General features: G+C 31.9%; 2 protein-coding genes across 2 annotated transcripts; both read left to right on the top strand.

Annotated features, from left to right (window-relative positions):
• The first annotated feature begins 3,330 nt into the window (after positions 1-3,330).
• LOC102589819 (F-box protein PP2-A13) lies at positions 3,331-5,442 on the top strand. Its single transcript, XM_006339401.2, has 3 exons — positions 3,331-3,867; positions 3,965-4,083; positions 4,949-5,442. The coding sequence occupies exons 1-3, from the start codon at positions 3,541-3,543 to the stop codon at positions 5,367-5,369; spliced, it is 867 nt and encodes a 288-aa protein (XP_006339463.1). The 5' UTR covers positions 3,331-3,540; the 3' UTR covers positions 5,370-5,442.
• A 9,901-nt stretch (positions 5,443-15,343) lies between these two features.
• LOC102590149 (F-box protein At4g00755-like) lies at positions 15,344-20,290 on the top strand. Its single transcript, XM_015312551.1, has 8 exons — positions 15,344-15,573; positions 16,217-16,391; positions 16,512-16,633; positions 17,167-17,190; positions 18,286-18,787; positions 19,054-19,223; positions 19,458-19,576; positions 19,769-20,290. Exons 2-8 carry the CDS (start codon positions 16,265-16,267, stop codon positions 20,067-20,069), a joined length of 1,365 nt encoding a protein of 454 aa, XP_015168037.1. The 5' UTR covers positions 15,344-15,573; positions 16,217-16,264; the 3' UTR covers positions 20,070-20,290.
• The last annotated feature ends 88 nt before the right edge of the window (positions 20,291-20,378 follow it).

Here is a 20,378-nt window from a genome sequence, read left to right on the forward strand (position 1 = left end):
TGACAAAAGTCCCACATCGGTGGTTAATGAGATGAGTGGACTCCTTATAAGGCTTGGGCAATCCTCCTCCCTTTGAGCTAGCTTTTGGGGTGTGAGTTAGGCCCAAGACCTAATTTAACAGTAATCAATGAACATGTATAATTTTTTTGTACGGCAAGTACGTATTTTGGTAGGAAAACTACTAGTGGTTGCTTCATGGTCCAATATGGCGTTTGGAAAACATCAGCTAATTCAACTGTTTTTGTGAAAAGATTAAATTTCGAATTAAGGGTTGTCAACTTGATCGACAATGCTTCGTTGATCTAGTTAATGAATCCTCCCCCAAAAAAAAAAAAATCATCAGATTGAATATATAATATAGTATGGTGACATGCTATTACCTGTGTGCTACGTACGGCCATAGGTCATGAGTCATGATAATTCACCATCCGTCATATGAGAAACAATTACTGGCTCTGTGACAAATTAGTGGTCATACTTGGTTGAGTACCATCTCATGAAGCAACTAACTCAGTCAAGATTTTATTTTTTTCAACCGCGAATCAATAAATCCTATTTATTTTCCATAAAATTAGTTCATTGGAAAAATGCATGCCTTCAAAATAATTTTTTGTTCAAATACTAAAAAGCTTTAATTTTTTCATGTGTAAATACTAGTACTAATTTTTTCTTTCTTACCCTATCAATCAAAATATTGTGGAATAGCCGCTAAAAAGTTATTAATGAGAAACTAGTTTTTTTTTTTGCAATGGTATGTACATATCACCAACATGAATTGTGGTGCAGTGGTGGGATTGCTTCACCATTAATCAGAGGTCTCGGGTTTGAGTCTTGGATATGGAGAAAATTTAGTTGGTAGTGCCACCCCGAATGGACCTTGTAGTGCACGATTCAAATTTTGTCAAAGCTCTAATACAAATCTGAACACAGGTTAGAAAACAAAAAAGATACGTACATATCGTCCTCCACAAATACACTATATTTGTGCAAATGACTAGGGATGACTATATATGGAAGTGGAAATTTTAGAATTGCTTCATGGTCCAAATAAATGGCTACTTAAAACACGACAAATTCGACCATTTTTTATGTGAAAATAGACTTTTGATTATAGACTATCGACGTGTTAAGTTTTTGGTATATGCAGGTCCAAATACGGATGGACAAATCACATAGATTTATTATAAGTAGCTTGCTCTCACATTTTAGCAAGAGACTATTTTTACATGTAGAGATGTCAAATAGGTAGATTGGATTAAAGTTGACAAATCAAAATGACTTGAATTTATAAAATAAAATAAAAAAGAGTTATTTAATCCATTCAAATACTTTGACTGAAATAATGGGATTAAAACTATGAACTAAGAATATATATCATAATTCAACTTTCCTAACTCATATGGGAGTAAGATCTTTATTGAATCGTTTTATTTATAGTAACAAGTCGCAACATATAATATATCTGTTAATTAATTCACTGCATTGATTTGCTGTTTTTAATCCTACTTATCAATATGAAAACGAGAAGATCAGCAATGGTTAGTAAAACCAAGTGTAATAATTAGGACATGGACAGCTATGTATTCTTGTAAGCATCACATGGATAAACGTTAGAAAAAACATCATTCTTAACCAGATGTACAACCATGATTTTTTTTTTAGAAGTTTCTTTGTTCTTTCTTCTTCTGCTTATATTCACCTTACAAACAAATCAACCTTATAATTTATTTTTATGTATGAGATATCTGAAAAAATATTTTCTTCTATTCAAATTGCAACGGAGCAAGAAATCCAATTTCTTGATTAAAATGAAGGGAATATCTACGTGTTAGTGAAAAGCCATTTGTGGCTTACATCTATTTGCTGACTCAATCCCACATGTAAAGTGCTAATGGATTTTGCTATTTATATCTAATTGTCTTCTATTGAATTAAAATTACCTTTCAAGATTCTGATTTTTAGCATATATACGACACAAACAAGTTGCGCAAGGGGGGAGTGTCCAACCTAACTTTATTAGTAGTTACTAGAATACTATTATTTTCTTGCTTTTCCATTAGTTTAATATTAAATTTGTGGTTAGGAGAGTGATTGGTGGGCACTTTTAATTTTTCTAATGTTGATTAATAGTTAATGTTTTTCCTTGTGGAAACAAAAGTGCAATGGTGAAAAAGAAAGATGGACCACATAAACATATTAATTAATTGATAGCTAACCTTCCAGCATAAGAATGATTTTATTGATTTGGATATAATGGCATATAATGTCGATGTCCTACCTAAGAATTTAGTAATTTTGGTTGATCATTTTGTTCTTTCTTTTCTCAAAAGTTTGTTATTTCGGGTAAACACTATAATGGATCGAAAAGTAAACATTCATATCAATGGATTGATAAAGATAAGCATAACTAAGAATTTATGGCATCGTGTATAAGTTATATTTGGATTATAATAGTGAAATTATATTATCTACTAACTTTGGATCAAGTTTTGTACGAGATTAAAAAAAAAGTAGACCCTCACAACTAGCAGGAAATGAAATTGAACAAGACTGATAATATAATTATTCAATTCAGACTTGTAATTCTTGCTCAAAGTGATCATCGATAGCACTTTTTTGAGTATCATATATGCATTATCCAGAAGAGTAATTTCTTCGAAATAATTGATTTTATCAATTGACAAGTACTCTTATGGAATTCAAGCCAACTTGGCAAGTTGTTGGGCAAAAGCTTCACTACCATTCAAAGGACACCTGATAAGCCAAGTATATAACAAAGACCAAAACATCCTATCACAGTAAGGGATTACTCGGTATAAGCAATACAATATATTTGATAGTTGGTTAGAACGTAAATCATTCATACATGTTTGATTTATAGTTTAGAAACTCGCATAAAGAATACATATATAATTTATGTTATAATTTTCTGTAAAATAGAAATTCATAGATTAGTAATACTTGCATAAATCTAACCAACTATCAAACAACCCCTGAGGAATTGTTTGATTGCTAGTTAGAATTATGTACTCCTTCGTTTTATTTATGTGGCTCTTATATTAAAAACATATATTTCATTTTGCTGATTCATTTTAACAAATTAAAAGGGGTTTATTACTTTTTCTCATACTATTCTTAGTATTAAATGAATGAAATTAATCAAATCTAAAAATCAAAATCATCATTAATAATGTTAGTTTAGTAAAATATACTTCTAATCAAAACTTTTTTTAAGGATATGCCTTATAAACAAGGATAAAGTAATATAGAACGAAGAAAATAAACTTTAGTAATATCGAGATTAATTGAATAAACGACCCCCTAATTTGAAATAGTTGTGGATAAGAATACTTTTTCTCTCCTCCTCCTCCTCGTCATACCAACAGTCAAAAAGCCTTTTTTCTCTCTCTAAAAAACACCAAAATCCACAATTTCTTTTCTTGTTCCACCAGATACAGACATAAATAAATACATAGAGAGAGACTCTAAAAACCTCCACCATTTTTTTCATTACTCTGTTTCTTGATTTTTTCTGATCATATGGGTGCTAATGTATCTTCCATTGACACAAATTGTGATGATGGGTTGAATTATCTGCCATTTAAGCCTAAGCTTGATGATATACCAGAGGCTTGTGTTGCTCTTCTACTTTCATACCTTGATCCACCTGAGATCTGCAAGTTATCACGTATTAATAGGGTGTTTCATGCTGCTTCATCTGCTGATTTTATTTGGGAACCCAAATTGCCCTCTAATTATAACTATATTCTTCAACAATTGCTTCCCCTCAAAGTTGATGATGCCCTATGTAAAAAGGACCTTTTTGCTAAGCTTTCTTCTCCCAGGTCCTTTGATGGTGGCACAAAGGTCTGTCTCTTTTCTTTTTTTTTAACATTTTATATTACCTCTTCCCCTGCCAAGTTTGAGATTTGAATTGATGATTTTTTTTAAATTTTGGTTACAGCAAGTATGGATTGACAAGAAGAATGGAGGGGTTTGTTTGGCAATTTCATCTAAAGGAATGACAATTACCGGCATCGATGATCGCAGATACTGGAATCACATTCCGACCGATGAATCAAGGTGGGGTTTTTCTCCACAAAAATGACTACAAACAAGTGTTTCCTTCCCTTGGTATTAATATAATTGACTAGTATTATATTTAGGCTTGAATTCCAACTAATCACCTAATATGAAAGGAAAATTCAAAGAAGGCCACTAAATTCATTGTGAGGTTATTTATAATTCGGATTTAAGTCATATATACAAACTTTAAAGTTTAACATGTTATAGTGGATTACTTATCCTTTTTTTTTTATATGAATCAACCCACCATTACCATACTATTGTATGAACTATGAAATGAATCAAACCCTTTTCATATTTCAAATAGTAACTCCATCCCAATCTGAACTCTGTCTTTGTATCGATACAATGAGATTTTGACAGTTCTAAGAATGCAAGATCACTTATTAAGCTAAGATCAGTATAAATTGGTCAAGTGATGTTGAGCCTGGTGATCAAGTTCCTAGTGAGTGAATCCTCGAGATTTCATCCTAATGAGAGCAGCTCCTTCAGGGAATTCACGAAGTTGAGCTGGCCTGATGATCAATTGGGGTGGCCAATTAAAGAGACATCGTAACAAAATCAAATGCCCTATGGGAAAAAAGAAAACAAGGGAGGGGGGGTGTTGTCGCGTTTCATTCCTATCTTTTGACATGTGAGGGTGAATCCTCGAATAGGTTGATTTCATTAGTATATGGAATTGTGTGGTTGTATGAAATAAGTAAAAGCCAAAAGAAGACTTCTGTATTGTTAAATTGTTAGCTTAGGAAGTCATTTCATACATTTTGTGATGTGTTTGCTCTTTCCCTTGTCCAGTAATGTAGACTTTTGAAGTTCAATTATGCATCTGATTCTATACTGAATACTCTCATTCTTCATGTAGATTCCAAACTGTAGCTTATCTTCAACAAATCTGGTGGCTTGAAGTCGATGGGGATCTCGAGTTCCAATTCCCAGAAGGGACATATAGCCTCTTCTTCAGACTCCAGCTTGGTAAGGCGACAAAGAGGCACAAACGTCGTGCCTGTAGCTATGAGCATGTTCACGGCTGGGACTTAAAACCTGTCCAGTTTCAGTTAACAACAGGGGATGATTGTCGTGTGACATCCCGGTGTTATCTGGACAATTTAGGAACTTGGATGCAGCACCATGTAGGAGATTTTGTTGTTAAGGATGCCACTGTTCCAACAAAGATGAAATATTCATTGACACAGATAGATTGTACACATACAAAAGGTGGTCTGTGCGTTGATTCTGTGTTAATATGCCCTAGTAGCTTAGCTAAACAATTAACTTCTTGTTGATTGCTTTACAGCCATTAGTTTTGTATATACTCCGTTTTCTCCTCAAAAGTCCCTTCTGCTTTCTAGTCGTTTCTATTTAGCACCTAGAGCTTCAGTTTTTTTTGTACCTTAGTCCACCAAATGATAGACAATAGCTGATTTTGAGCTTAGATGATGATACTTTTCAGTTTTCTCTTATCAAACAGTAGATGAATCGAAATATAAAAAAGATTGAATACGCTAAAAAAGCTAAAAAGCAAAAGAGCCAAGTATATCACTACGTTACAATATAATTTTCTAGCGAAGGAGCATCAATTTAGACAAGAATGACTTCGTTGATAGGATTCTTCAAAAATAATACTTTTTTTTTATTAGAAATAGAATATATTTTAAAAAGAAAAATTATACTACTCCAATATATTTAGTAAGAAAAGTACACTTTAACCGATTAAATAAATAATATAGAGATTTTAATTCAATTTCACCTACTTTTCCATTATAACATTTTTTTACATCTAACACTATTGATTAAGTGCGCGTTTTATCTCTAATATGGGACTTTTCAGATAAGAGGCTATAAATTGTTGGTAGCAATGTAACGTGAAAAAGTCACAATAAAGTTTCTTCACTTTACTGGAAAATCAGTTAGGGATGATGGCGATCACAGAAGGAGACACCAAAAGCGATTCACGGTTGATTTTCACGTACGGAACCCTAAAGCGCGGATTCCCAAATCATAGCCTGATGGAAAATCTGATCGACGGAGGCAATGTCGTCTTTGTCGGCGAGTACACGACGGTGGAGACATTCCCGCTCGCCTGCGGACCCTACGGGATCCCATACCTGATCAACATCCGCGGATCGGATCCCATACAAAACACAGTCTATTTTTCTTTTTGTTTTTTAATCGAAAAATACACCCTAGTTTTCTTTTTGTAAGAAAACTAACGCCCGGCTCCCCTTTTCGTACCATTATTGGAATTGGACCCTTTTCCTTTTAGAAATAAGATTCTGAGTTCTAGTTAAATATGAACACTGTAGGGACCACATAATTAATTACTAGGCTTCCTATTATGGAAATAATTTCAAATAATTAATTTGAATTATTTTTACCATGATAAATTACAAATCATTCCACTAGAAATTCATAATTGCACTCCTCTATTTATATTTCGTAATTCCCCATTAAACACTTATGTAATTCCCATGTTAAGATTTCAGATACTAATCAATAAATTAAATTACTGACGAATTTAACTTAATGATTAATTTCCTTTAGAGCACTACTTAACTTATTTCATGTGTCGGATTCATAAATTCACTTGCAAGGTTTGACACGATACTTAGATATTTAATCTTGAAAATTGTTAGAATACTATGTCTAAACACATGATTAATAGTATATACCCTAACAATCTCCCACTTAGACTCTTAACTATGCATTTACAACTTTCACAGGCATTCATTTGTTTCTTATCGAAATAAATTTACCAAGTTATTTTCTCATGCAATTTTGTTTAGTAGTGTATCGTCGTAACAAATCGATTTTGTACTAGATCTTGAGGGACCTTATCATGAAACTCTACAAGAGTGTACTTCTTTTCAAGAGTTCCATCATGAAAGTTCTCTCACATATACAAAAACAAATCAATCTTCATTATGATTCTCCCACTACGACTAAGCACTACTACATAATCACACTTTCATTTCATTGAATCTTAATATTTTCTTCAAAATCTTTCGATATTGAAATATTAACAACTTTTCATGTAGTGTTCATTTGCTCAACATCACTCCCACTACTTAAGGTAGTAGTTTTCTTATGTCTAGTAACGTTTCTCCCACTACGTACTTAAATGCAATGGAACGTCATTTCTGACATACCGATTAGATGTTTTTGAGCGTCTGAATTTACAATTGACTTATTTGTTATTTCTTTGTTCAATTCCTGTAAAACTAGTTTACTTCTAGGAACATGGTTTACTAAATGATCCTTTTCTAGAAATCAGACAGTTGTGTTAACAATTGCCTTATTTTCTTTTAGGACATTATAATAAACCTTCTTTCATTCTTCAGGACATTCAATTAACACACATATTCCATTCTTAATTTCAATTTTCTTATTCTCCCACTCAACACATGTGTTGGACAATCCTATATCTAAACATGTCATAGATTAGACTTACGTCAAATCCAACTAGTTCTATAGTTGTTCAATGTACTGATTTGAAAGAAATTGAATTCAGAATGTGATATATAGTTATTAGAACCTATCCCAATAGAAACAAAATAACTAATAATAAGTCAATAATTAATCTTATCATCTTCATAAGAGTCTACTTCTTTTCTCTTCTACACCAATCTATTAGAGAGTGTTTGGTGTAGACAATTGAAATGCAATTATTCTATAAGATAAGTGACTCATGAGCTTTGTAGAGAGGTTTACATCACTACAATCAGATTGCAATGACTTTATATATTTTTCATGATGTCATTTTTAGTCTTAAATATTTTGATCGGTTTGTCAAGACATTCAGACTAATAAAGCATCAAAAATATATATTCATATCATGAGTAACCATTTGTGGAAATCTCAGAATACTCAAATTCACCTCTTGCCTGAATGTTCATTTACCTCACAAATCAAAATAGAATAATTCTAACTTATCACTACCATTTTTTCCCTTTTAAGAGGAATGGTCTCTTGGTTATTTTTCCTTCTAAACAGAACTCACATGTTGGTAGTGACTTCGCTTTCAACGAACCATTATGTCCATCCATTAACCAACCTCGAAGTTCTATTCAAAATAAATAACTTACACGCCAGTGTACAATAAGTTTCATTCAATTTAAAAGATACTTTCTCTTATGAGATAGATTAATAAAATTCAATTTATGAGAGATAATACTAATAAAAAAAAATACGCATCTATATACCACAAGAAATGAAATATTCATCAAACTCAATGATAGGAGAGTTACAAACAAATATATCAAATATTCATCTCTTATCTAGTTAGAAACTGAAAATAATCCTTTCTAACATAAGGTACATGTACAATGCATTCTTTGAATTAATATCTTATCTCTACCAAAAGAAAAGCTTAAGTAGTACTAAGTGGGCGTAAAATCTATTGAGAATATGAGATATAATACATTAAATAGATCATAATATTTCGAATAATCCCAAATAACAAAATTCAGGGATCATTTATACATATATATCCATGCATCTCGAATAGCCAATCGATGGGATTGGAGAACTACTCATGTAATACACATGTACAATGACCGATTATTTACTCCATAAACTTATACAGACCTAACTCAGATGGAGAGTCTACTGTTAGTTTAAGTCAAGTGAAAATCCTCTAGTTACATTGATCCAATCTTATATTACTCAGTTTAGGAGAGTTAATACAGATTATCAAAACTAGACGATTAAATACATAGTGACTTGTATCAATTTCATTCGATAGGGAGGAAGGTCTAAGCCAGCACATAAAACTAATACTTCACTACTATTTAATCAAATATGACCAAAAACTCATATAACGATTCAAAAAAAAAATTAATTTCTTACTAGGCCGTTCTTATGAATCTACCAAATTTCAGATCAATCAGATTTTTTTTTTCGAATTCCAAAACTATGATCAATTTTTTTGAAAACGTTATATGGTCAAAATAGAGTTCAAACATATCATCATTTGTGAAATATATACACAAATCAAGAACCAAGAACAAAATTCTAAGAAACTCTTTACTTTATCTGAATACTATTTTCCAAAAATCAACATGTTTATGAATGCATTGAATACAAAAATTCAAAACACACCTCATAGATATCCATGCATCTTGAACAATAAATTTTGATGAAAAAATGACTACTCATGCAACATACATATGTGGTGTCAAATATTCACTTCAACAAATTTAGAACAAAAGCTAACTTAGATGGAGAGTATATGTTAATTTAAGTCAAGTGAATATCATTATCCCTAGATCCATTGATCAAATCAAATATTACTCAGTTTAGGAGAGTCAATAGAAATAATCAAAACTAGAGATTAAACTTTAATGACTTGTATTAATTTCATCCGATATGGAGGAAGGTCTAAGCCAACACATGAACTTAATACTTCAGTAAAATTTAGTCATGACGACCATAGAGAACAAACTCTATCACCACTATATCATAGTCGAGTAATTTTTTCGATAAAATTAATTTTCAAGATACAAAAATTATCTAAAAACACCATTTGGACGACCTCAAATTACCAAAACACTGCATAACAATGAGTATTTTAAATTTGATCGCTTCTGATGAATCTACCGAATTTCTGATCAATCAGAGTTCAAAAATAATATTTATCTCCAAAGCTATGATCAAATTCAGATTCAATAGATTTCAGGAAAAAAATCAGATCTATATCCTTATCATATATCAATTCATGTTAACTCATCATGTGTAATCATGCATCACATTTAACATAAATAAAACATATATAAAGGATTGATTGATACTAAATCAATATTTTAATTCGAAAGAACAACTTGAAAATCATTTTAACTACCTCAAAGAAACATAGCCACATAACAATGAGTACTTCTTACTAGGCCGTTATCAATGAACTTACCAAATTTCAGGTCAATTGGAGCATATAAAGAATCTTTATTTCCAAAGCTATGACCAAATTCAAATTCAAGTAATTTAAGTATCTTTAGGAATTAAAACAATATGATATACATTCTTATCACATATCAATTCATGTTAAATAACCATGTGTAATCATGTTTCAAATTTAACATAAACATAATTAACATAAAGAATGATCTTATCATATTCAAATCAAATTTTAATCCTACAAACTACCTAAACCCATCTAAACGATTTTCGATGGAACCATCAAATTTCAAGTCAATCAGAGATCATAAAATTCATGACCACCTAAACTATGACCAAGTTTGAAAAATAACCGTTTTAGGCATAGTTAAAGATTAAAATAACATGATTCAATTTTTCATTCTCTTTTAATAATTATCTCATGAGCACAAGACATACATTGTGTCCTTCCTTTGACTAAAACACACAACGCCTTTTTATCGCAAATTGTCCTTTCGATTAATACACTTTGAGAATCCAAGATATTATATTTCTCCCTTTTTAGACCGGTGAAAACCTTTAATATCTCTTCTCATGAATTAGTTTTCACTAGTATCTAAGGTAAATCTCCATTCAAGTTTACCACTAGTATTCACTTAGGACAATTTATACATGAAACATTGAGGATATTATAATGACTCAAATAAATAGATCACTTTTGTAAATCCTATTTATTAATCATAATTCTCAATTCATGTATTGACATAATTTTGTATATATAATACTTTAAGACTTTTCAATGAATTCAAATAAATAAACCACTTTAACAGTTAATAGTTACTAATCATAAATTCTTAATTATACAATATTATATAACGTGAGTAACGAAATAATAATGCCCATATAATTAAATCATGAAGGAACGATTATTGCATTAGATTTGTCGCTCTTAAAACAAATGACAATAAAGTCAATTTTGTAGCCTAAGAGAATAAATAATCGGCCCGTAATAACTAGGCAACAAAATTCCCATTCAATTGTCACAAATCACAGCCAATCACCAACCCACTTGAAAAAAATTTGCATGTTTTTTAATTAATCTCCTTTTCTTTATGCAAGCAAGCCAAGTGGCCCACTAAACTTCCTTTTGAAATTAAAAGAAATAGACCAAGGAGTTAGCAATTTTGCAGAACCTAAAGGTGCTATCGATTTTTCAAAAGACACCTTTTTAATTAATTCCTTTAAGATCAAAATCACTCAATTAGCCAAAAGAAAAAAGATGACCTTTAATTAATCCCCACAAGAAATATAATAAACTATTCAAGGTCACTGTGTTTACAGGCACAATTCAAACAAATTCAAGTTATCAAAACACAAATCAAGACCTCCCTCGGCGGCAAACAGAATTACCACCCCAATAGAGGACACGAATCATATTAAACTTGTTTTCTTCTTATACGTTATAAACGAATAAAAACCGAGTCATATGCATAATTGATCATATGTATAACTAAATTAGATTATCTATTTAGATGCAAGCGTGGCTCTGATACCAATTGTTGGAAAACTATATGCACAACGGAAGCATATCAGGATCAAACTGCTTACATGAATAATAGACAACCAATACCGTTTATGCTAGAACACATAAATTTGCTGGAATTTAATTCGATAAATACCTCTTGAAGTGTGAGCAGATACCTTCAAGCGAATCCCCAAGTTTAGACAAATCTTCAAGCGAATCCACAAGACAGCCAACAACTATGGTCTTCTACACTGATCCCAAGTTCACATCCGAACTCTCTCAATACTTGGGTGGGTAAGTATGAATAGAAAACTAATCAATCTTTTTCTAGGTTAGGAGAATCTCTATTTATAGAGATTTCTTCCCAATCCAAAGAGGAGAACAAAACACAGTCTATTTTTCTTTTTGTTTTTTAACCGAAAAATACACGTTAGTTTTCTTATAAAAAAACTAACGCCTGTCTCCCCTTTTCCCTTTAGAAATAGGATTTTGAGTTCTAGTTAAATATAGGCACGGTAGGGACCACAAAATTAATTACTGAGGCTTCCTATTATGGAAATAATTCCAAATAATTAATTTGAATTATTCTTACCATAATAAATTACAAATAATTCCACTAGAAATTCGTAATTGCACTCCTCTATTTATATTTCGTAATTCCCCATTAAACACTTATGTAATTCCCCATGTTAAGATTTCAAATACTAATCAATAAATTAAATTACTGACGAATTTAACTTAATGATTAATTTCCTTTAGAGCACTACTTAACTTATTTCATGTGTCGGATTCATAAATCCACTTGCAAGGTTTGACACGATGAAAACTTATAAGTTTCTCAAAAGGCATATCAATCAATCCCTATAAGAGACATGGATTCCATCAACTAACTTATTATTTCACCAATATATATTATTATCATCCAACCTACAGGCATATTGACCCATCTCAGAATCTCACCTTTTAATAAATCAAAACGATAGTTAATATATACAGATCATAATAGTTATATCAGGATAAAGAATATAAGTACATTTAATAGTTTAGAGAATATGTTTTGTCAGTCAGTCTAAAACAACGTAACTATCTCTACTCGGTCCCGTTCAATACATACAAAATGCACTAGCACAAAAAGTTGGAACTATACCGTTCCCACAATCAAGATAAATTACATATAATCTTATTCTACAATCGTACCGATGGCATGTCCAATTTCCATCCTAGATTGTGAACAAAAAACTTTATACTTATAAGAACCGATGATTTAATCCTCTGTGTATAAGCTAAAACTCTACACACTAAATCATCTACTATATAAGAATTATATATAATCTTGTGCTACAATCGTACCCGATGGCATGTCCAATTTCCATCCTAGATTGTGAACAAAAACTTTATACTTATAAGAATCGATGATTTAATCCTCTGTGCATAAGCTAAAACTCTACATACTGAGTCATCTACTATATAAGTAAACAAACACCATAAACGAATATATGATCTATTAAAACTGAATAAATATTTATTCTATAATAAATATTATATCTTAGCATATGGTTAATAGTATATATCCCAACATATATAATGTCACGTATCATAATAATTTAAAGGATTAAATCAACAAAAAAAAAGTAGAGTTGTAGAGGAGGCATAAAACTATTATATAAAAGGTAAGATAAAAAAATAATAATTAAATAATGATAGAAGTATTGAAAACCTCTTAAACTATGTGTGAATTATTACTTTTATCCATGAACTATGGACAATATTAAAAACACTCATTTATTTGATTAATTAAATTTAACCGATCTTGTAATATGAGTGGAATACACCACTAAATTCTCGCTAAGTTCACTCTAGATTTTTTATTTAGAACCCTATGTTCAGTTTGAGACCACTTGTTATGTTATTTATGTGGCTGATTGAGAGCTTTTTATTAACAATCTCATTCTCCTACGAGACTACTTGCTATGTCATATAGCAGATCGAAATATATCTATATTTAGTTAGTTAAATAGAGAAATATTTTTAACACTATAAAAAAATAATACAACAATACGATCACAATTCACATCAAATCAATCATTATTCAAAATTAAATTGTCAAATTTTTAGACTTGTGTTGTTGTCAAGACTCAAGGGAATAGACAGGGTCATTTGGGATGCAAGATTATGAAAGTCATGTTGTTGTCGAAGGAAATTTCCTACCAATTACAAATTATCAGCCTACACATTCTAAACCTTACATAAATCGGATGCAAGACAGAAAAATAAACATAATTTTGGTTCGAGTTTTGAAAATAGAAAAAATAAATAAATTAGGATTTTCGCAATCGCAGCAAAAATGTGGATTAATTTTCAGGTCCTTCTCAATCTCTACACGAATTAATTGGTAAGTAGATTTCGAATACCAAAAAAACTCAACGTGTTCATTAATTAATCTTATATTATTTTTTATTACACTGCTTAATAAAGTTCGTTATTTGTGGCTAAAGATTTTCAAAGCTACTGAAGTATACCAAAGACAAACTTGTAGGTTTGATTCTTTCTGAAAAGATCATAAACTTTTAGGTATATTCAATTATATAAGTTGCATTTAAAATACAAATTAGAAATTATTTTAAACTACTTAACACTAATATTTCTCGTCAAAAACAAAAAAAAATTAAAATACATAATTGAAAAATTTTTAAAGGAGGAAATTTCCCGAACTTTAATTTCATAATTGTGTTCCAAACTTGAGAATTCTTGCATGTAAAATTCTAGTATAGTGCACTAAAGTTCGAATTTTTATCAGCAAAATTCTAAAAAATAAAGGTCCAAGTGATGCAATTTCAAAATCTAAGTACATTCTTATTATTTGCATGATATACTAGAGTACATATATAAGAAGTTACATCTAAATTACTTCTTAATTTTTCAAAAAATTATTAAAATTTTACATACCTATTTTTAAATGTCCGTTAAGATAGCAACATATTTCAACAAATTATGTAAAGGTGACTTATGAGGCAGGTGTTCTGTTATTTCTCTGGTCATTCGCGCAAATATCTATATTTTGATGTGGTATTTAATTTTTACGGATTAAATATATAGTTTTTAATTATTATTTTTTAATATTTTAATTTATGACATCAAAATAATTTAAAAAAATCGGATGACATAAGTTTATATTTTTGAGGCATGACAAATTATGTAGTATTATGTTGTACTACATAATTTTATTCCCATAAAACTTATATCAAGCGAGACAAATCAATTTTGGAATAATAATTTGGATAGTTTTGAATTGATTTTTAATTTTTGATCTTTTAAAACAGATCATAACAATTAGTAACAACCTCAATACTTTCAATCTAATCATTTGTTCCTTGAAATGCATAACTTTCTATAGTTAACAAGAATTAAGGTTACCTTGTCTTCCACATTAATTATGTGTTGGATCTAGCATTGAATACATACGATTTGAATATGACTGATTATTTTATTAAACATAAATTCTCAAATTTTTGAAGGTATCCGAAATACTAAATTTAATATTCAATTCGAAATTCATAAATTTTAAAATAAAATTCAATTCACAATTCAAAAATCTAAACCAAATATCCAAAAAAGTTAGTAATTTTTTGCTTTTTGTTTGACCCAAACTATGCAACCCCCTAATAACAAGCATAATGAATTATATTAGAAAATAAATAAAATATAAATAACTTATTCCTACAAAATTTATTTAATTAAAGATAATATTTTTCTAAAATATTTGCCTAAGTATTTTGTATGCGGCAAAGAGTTGTACTTTTTCTATCATCTCATCATGTTCTGCACAAATAGATCTACATTATAAGCGGCCCAGCAACCAAATCGATAAAATTTATTAATTTAAAAAAATGCAGACCAAATTCTAGCGTGTTCTTCCCTGTTTGAACAAAACTGTAGAAGTAATTTCATCCACCAATTAAATTTGGAAGCTTCAGATAAATCTATTGGGTCATTGTAATGATTTTATCTGTCCTCAATAGTTTCCATTTCTAGATTTCTTTATGCATTTATTTCTGCTCTTCTTTCTAGGGTTTTCTTCTCTTTCTTCAATTCACAAGGTACAAAGTTTCTTCTTTCTCCACTCTTTCTGTTGGTTTACATTTTTGTTCAATGCATTCTTGAATTTATTAGGTTAATCCCAGAATTTTAGATTGTTCTCGAGTTGTATGCTACTTTTTTTTTGCGCCCCAGATTGTTAAATCTATCTATGTTTATTGTTCTTGCCTCTTTTCTACTTTACCTCTCATTTGAATTGGTATGTGGCCTTCTCTTATATCTTTATCTTTTTGTTTTTTGTCAATTGGAAAAAAAAAATGTGAATTTTGTGAAAGATGAGATTTTTATGTGAGAATTGACTTAACGAGAGGACCTGAAACAGAGGGGGCTGGATATAGAAGATTCAAATAGACGACTTTGAGTAATTTGGTTTTGAGGTGTAGTTAATTGATGGACTTAATGTAAAACTTTCATTCTCTGCAAGTTTCTTAAGAGAAGACATTTTACATGATCCATTTTGAAACCCAAAGAACAAGTATAAGTTGGTATCTAAGTTCATATATTTATCTTATTTGGGGATATGTTTGCTATTTTTACTCTGAATTCCCTATCTTAGTGCTGATAACCTTGTTGTTTACTTCCCTCTCTTTTTAAAGATTTTTTTGCTTATTGCATCATTTTGTTTGTGTTTGTTGACGATTTCAGGTTCTGGGACTTTGAAATTATCTAGGGGATTACACTTTTGGTTGTGCCATGGAGACACGTTTTGATTTCATGCAATGGCTGGACACTGACGTGTCTCTGGACATTATGATGCGTTTGAATGATCCAGCTGATGTGGTCCGTGCTGGCTCTGTTTCACGCCGTTGGCGCCAATTTGGTAGGCTAATCAGGGTTTCTGTCTTCCTTAATAACAGTAGTTGTAGTGTTGCCCCGGTAGTTTCTTGTCCTTCAATTTTTGTTGTTGCTTGTACTTCAACTATCATATTATTTTTTGTAGTTACTGTCCTGGTACTACCTGCTGTTTTTGTTACTATCTGCTATTTCCTGTACGGCTGCTACTTTTTTTCTGGACTGCTTTGGATGTTTCTTGAGCCGAGGATATATCGGAAACAACCTCTCTACCCTTGAGGTAGAGGTAAGGTCTGCATATTCTCTTAACTCCCAGACCCCATTTTGTGGGGTTATACTGGTTATCATTTCTCGTGTTGTTAAAATTTCATAAACCGCAGAGTTTTCCTTTGTTTCCATTACAAGACTCTTCTACTCTTGTTTCATATACTTGGTATACTTTATCCCGTTACATCATGTGATTAGTGTGCATAAAGACTCATAACTACTTTATTGGCATCTAGAATTATTAAGCAATGAGTCTCTATCCTCAATTTGAATATGCCTTGATAAATATCCGGAATGAGTACAAAATAAGTGAAGTCTTGGAAAGATGAAAGGAGAGATGGATCCTTTTGAGTGTGTGCAAACTGAATCATAATCAGATTTGGTTGATTTCATGGAAGTGTTCAATACCAATCACACAATGAAGTGATGTCTGCGATGAGAAACACTGTCCGATTTATTGAGTTTCAACAATTAAGATTAAACTTTGCCCTAATTATTGCTATTTTTTGTTTCTACCTGGCGTTTCGTGATTGCAGGACATGCATGAGAAGTCCAGTGAGGCAAACTGTTGGATGATTCGCTGAATTATTTGCATCCGGATGCATAGAGAACACATCATTCATTATTTTTCCTGCCATATGGAAAAAGTTAAGAACTAAATAAGTAGAAGGAAGTTGACTAAAAGAATTTCTTAAATAGTTTAGCATAATTCTAAGAAATGCAAGGAGAGGTCAAATGAAGGAGCTTGTCGGATAATTTGCTAAGTTACTTGTGCCGAAGTATAGAGAACACATCGTTATTATCTCAGTGAATTTGATGAATTAATGGATGTTAGTTGTCTCAGTCCTTGAGTAGTTGAATGCATGCATATTTGTAGGATGATTAGTGATCAACTCTCACCGTCAAGTGAAATTCAGTTTCAAATGTGGTTAGGATTCGTTTTTTTTTTGGGGCAAAACGTACCGACTGCTTGGATTTAGTTATAGGAGAATTTGTTCTGTGGTTGTTTTGTGAATAATTGGAGAACTTTCACCAAAGCTCTTAAACATTTGGGAACTTTCATATGGTGAAACTAAATTCAATCCGACTACATCTTTGGCCCTCTGAAATATATCTTTAAATAATTTCATTGGATGAAGGAAATAGACATTCCACAATTTCTTAAAAAGAAACCTTTGGGGACAGAATGCATTTTTCAACAACTGAAAGGGTAGGTTCAGCTTTTGGGCATGCATGGGACTATTGTTCGTCCTGAAACACTAAAAAGTAACATTGTTTTTTTTTAAAAGAACAACATTAATTTGGCTTTGAACACAAATGTCATCGCTTGTATAGTTAATATTTGATATAGTGATGACTATCTAGAAGTATCATCTTGTGATGTGATACCATACTTGGCCTTGTTTGCTTATCCTCGAATATAGTACCTGAGCTATCTAGTTGAGTGGAGCTTGCCCAGTTGCATGTTGTAAAGTAGTTAACTACTTGTTTGTATTTCTTCTACTCTTTTGATAAGCTACTATTTTGAAAATTATATTTTTCTTCTGAGTGGTGTGCAATGCAATTAAGTTATTTTGATGTTGGCACTTTACTCAGTACTGCCGTTATCTGACTTAGCTGCCTTTTTGGCTTGACGATGTAGCATCAATTTCTAGGAACTTTACAATCACTTTCAGAAGAAATTGGCTACATTAAGCCTTTCTTCGAGAAATCTTGGCATGCCAGTTTTTATCCTTGAAAGTTTGTTACCATTTGGAAGAACAAACAGTGTGGGAAGGTTTCAGCAGCTTTCTAGGATTGCCCGGATAACAGAACTAGATTTGAGTGCATCAGAAGCAAAAGACGCTGGGTCTAGCAATTCCAACTGGGAGACTCTAAAAAGAGACCATGAAGTTTATTCTTCTCTACTTCAAGCTATTGAATCATCAAAGTCATGTCGAAACGATTGCATAGGCTATGCAGTCAGTGCTTCCAGCACGGACAATTATCCAGATGAAAGTATTGTCAATACCTTAATCCCGATGGACAAATATCTGAATAGACCTTCCTACTGGTCAAGTAAAGGACACAGTGATCCGAATGCCCCCGAGACACTAATTTACAAATTGAAAGCTGATCTATGTGTGATCACCGAAGTTTTTATGCAACCTTTTGAAGGTGATTAAGCTTCCTTTCAGTCTCTTTTATTATCATCCTGGGGGATTAGATGCCCCTCAAATTTACAGTTTTGAGCTAAGTTGCTCGGACTCTCCAAAAATGATGCCGCACCCGTGTCGGATCCTTCAAAAATACACTATATTTGGAGGATCCGACACGCACCCGTCGACAGTTTGAAAGAGTCCGAGCAACATAGGTTTTGAGTTTCACAGGCTTCTGAAGCTTTATTTGGTCCTCTTGACTAATACATAATTTTTCCAATTCAGCTTATTTCCAGCCTGGCAAGCCCATATATTCTGCAAAATCTGTTCGATTTCGATTAGGGCACCCCAAATCCTCGAAGGATGAGAGTGATCTCCTGAAAATGCCCCAGCAACAGCCTGCTGATGACAAGTTTATATGGACATATACTTCTGAAGAATTCCCTATGACACAGGTTTTGTTTTTTTAACTTCTTTAGTTTTCTTCCTATAAAAGCTAATCTTATTTACTCAGTTTTCTATGTTTTTGGTGGAAAAGTTTCCTGATGGTGAGAGTAGTCATAGGCTTTGTTCTGATAAAGAGTTGTTGAAAGTAAAACTAGTCAAATTTGTTCTTGAAGTCCTTGAAAGGGGTGTATAGACTAATTTGCATTCGGAGGAGAATTGACAGATCAAACTTTAATGGCCAGGAAAAATGCTTTCAGCGGTTCAACCTGCCAGAACCTGTGCTTTGCGTTGGTGGATATCTGCAGATTCAACTTTTGGGCAGAGTTCAGAGACAAGAAATGGACGACTTGTTTTACATATGGTTTGTGTTCATCTTTTCTCTCTTTGATCGAAAGGTCTACTTACTATTTTCTGCTCTATCTATCAGCAAGTTGTTGTACTGGACTTGCATTGCATTACTGACTGAAAAAACTGTATTGTAGATGTTTTATAAGAAGGCTGGTTGGCTATACTCATATATGTGATTTTGACGATATTTCATTCTTATGTGCAGTGTTAGTCATGTGAGAGTTGTAGGGCGACCTCTGGGCCCTGCATTCGACATAGAGGTCCTAGAGCCGTCTCAAGAATTTGTGTTGAAGTACAATCGAGATGTTTTTGGATGCATGTTGCAAAGCTTGACTAATGGAAGTCATCAAGACTCAAATGTTCCTCCAACACTATCAGATGACCTTGTGGTTGATGCTGGCATTGTGGAGTTCTTTTTACAGAACCACCATCCAGGTTTCGAACTCATGGGATGGGGGGACGACGAAGAGGATGATGATGAAATGGATGAAGTGGGATTTTTGTAATTTAACATGGCGATTAATGCATGTTCGGTCGCTTGTCTTTGATGGTCCTTAATTAAGTAGTTTTCCAGCAGTTCTTTCTGTACTTAAAAGTTTTAGAGCTGCATAAACCCTTATGGATGAAACTGTATTTTTGTTGTATGATTTGTTGAGATGCTTCTACTTTGCTTTTGCACATTTTTCAATAACAAATCAGTAAAGAGATGCATTCTCCTTCATGCAAATGACATTTTCATTACTGTTTGCTTTTGCACATACGGTAAGTCAGGCTTCCTCAGTGTCATTGAATTGAGGTTATTAGAAACAACCTTT

The sequence above is a fragment of the Solanum tuberosum genome, unplaced genomic scaffold (assembly GCF_000226075.1).
Source record: "Solanum tuberosum cultivar DM 1-3 516 R44 unplaced genomic scaffold, SolTub_3.0 scf00010, whole genome shotgun sequence".
Taxonomy (NCBI): domain Eukaryota; kingdom Viridiplantae; phylum Streptophyta; class Magnoliopsida; order Solanales; family Solanaceae; genus Solanum; species Solanum tuberosum.

Coding starts and splice junctions, on each gene's coding strand:
- LOC102589819 (XM_006339401.2), top strand. CDS start 3,541: ATGGGTGCTAATGTATCTTCCATTGACACAAATTGTGATGATGGGTTG. Junction 3,868..3,964: donor CCTTTGATGGTGGCACAAAG/GTCTGTCTCTTT, acceptor TTTTGGTTACAG/CAAGTATGGATTGACAAGAA. Junction 4,084..4,948: donor ATTCCGACCGATGAATCAAG/GTGGGGTTTTTC, acceptor TTCTTCATGTAG/ATTCCAAACTGTAGCTTATC.
- LOC102590149 (XM_015312551.1), top strand. CDS start 16,265: ATGGAGACACGTTTTGATTTCATGCAATGGCTGGACACTGACGTGTCT. Junction 17,191..18,285: donor TGCATGAGAAGTCCAGTGAG/GCAAACTGTTGG, acceptor ATCAATTTCTAG/GAACTTTACAATCACTTTCA. Junction 19,224..19,457: donor AAGAATTCCCTATGACACAG/GTTTTGTTTTTT, acceptor TTTAATGGCCAG/GAAAAATGCTTTCAGCGGTT.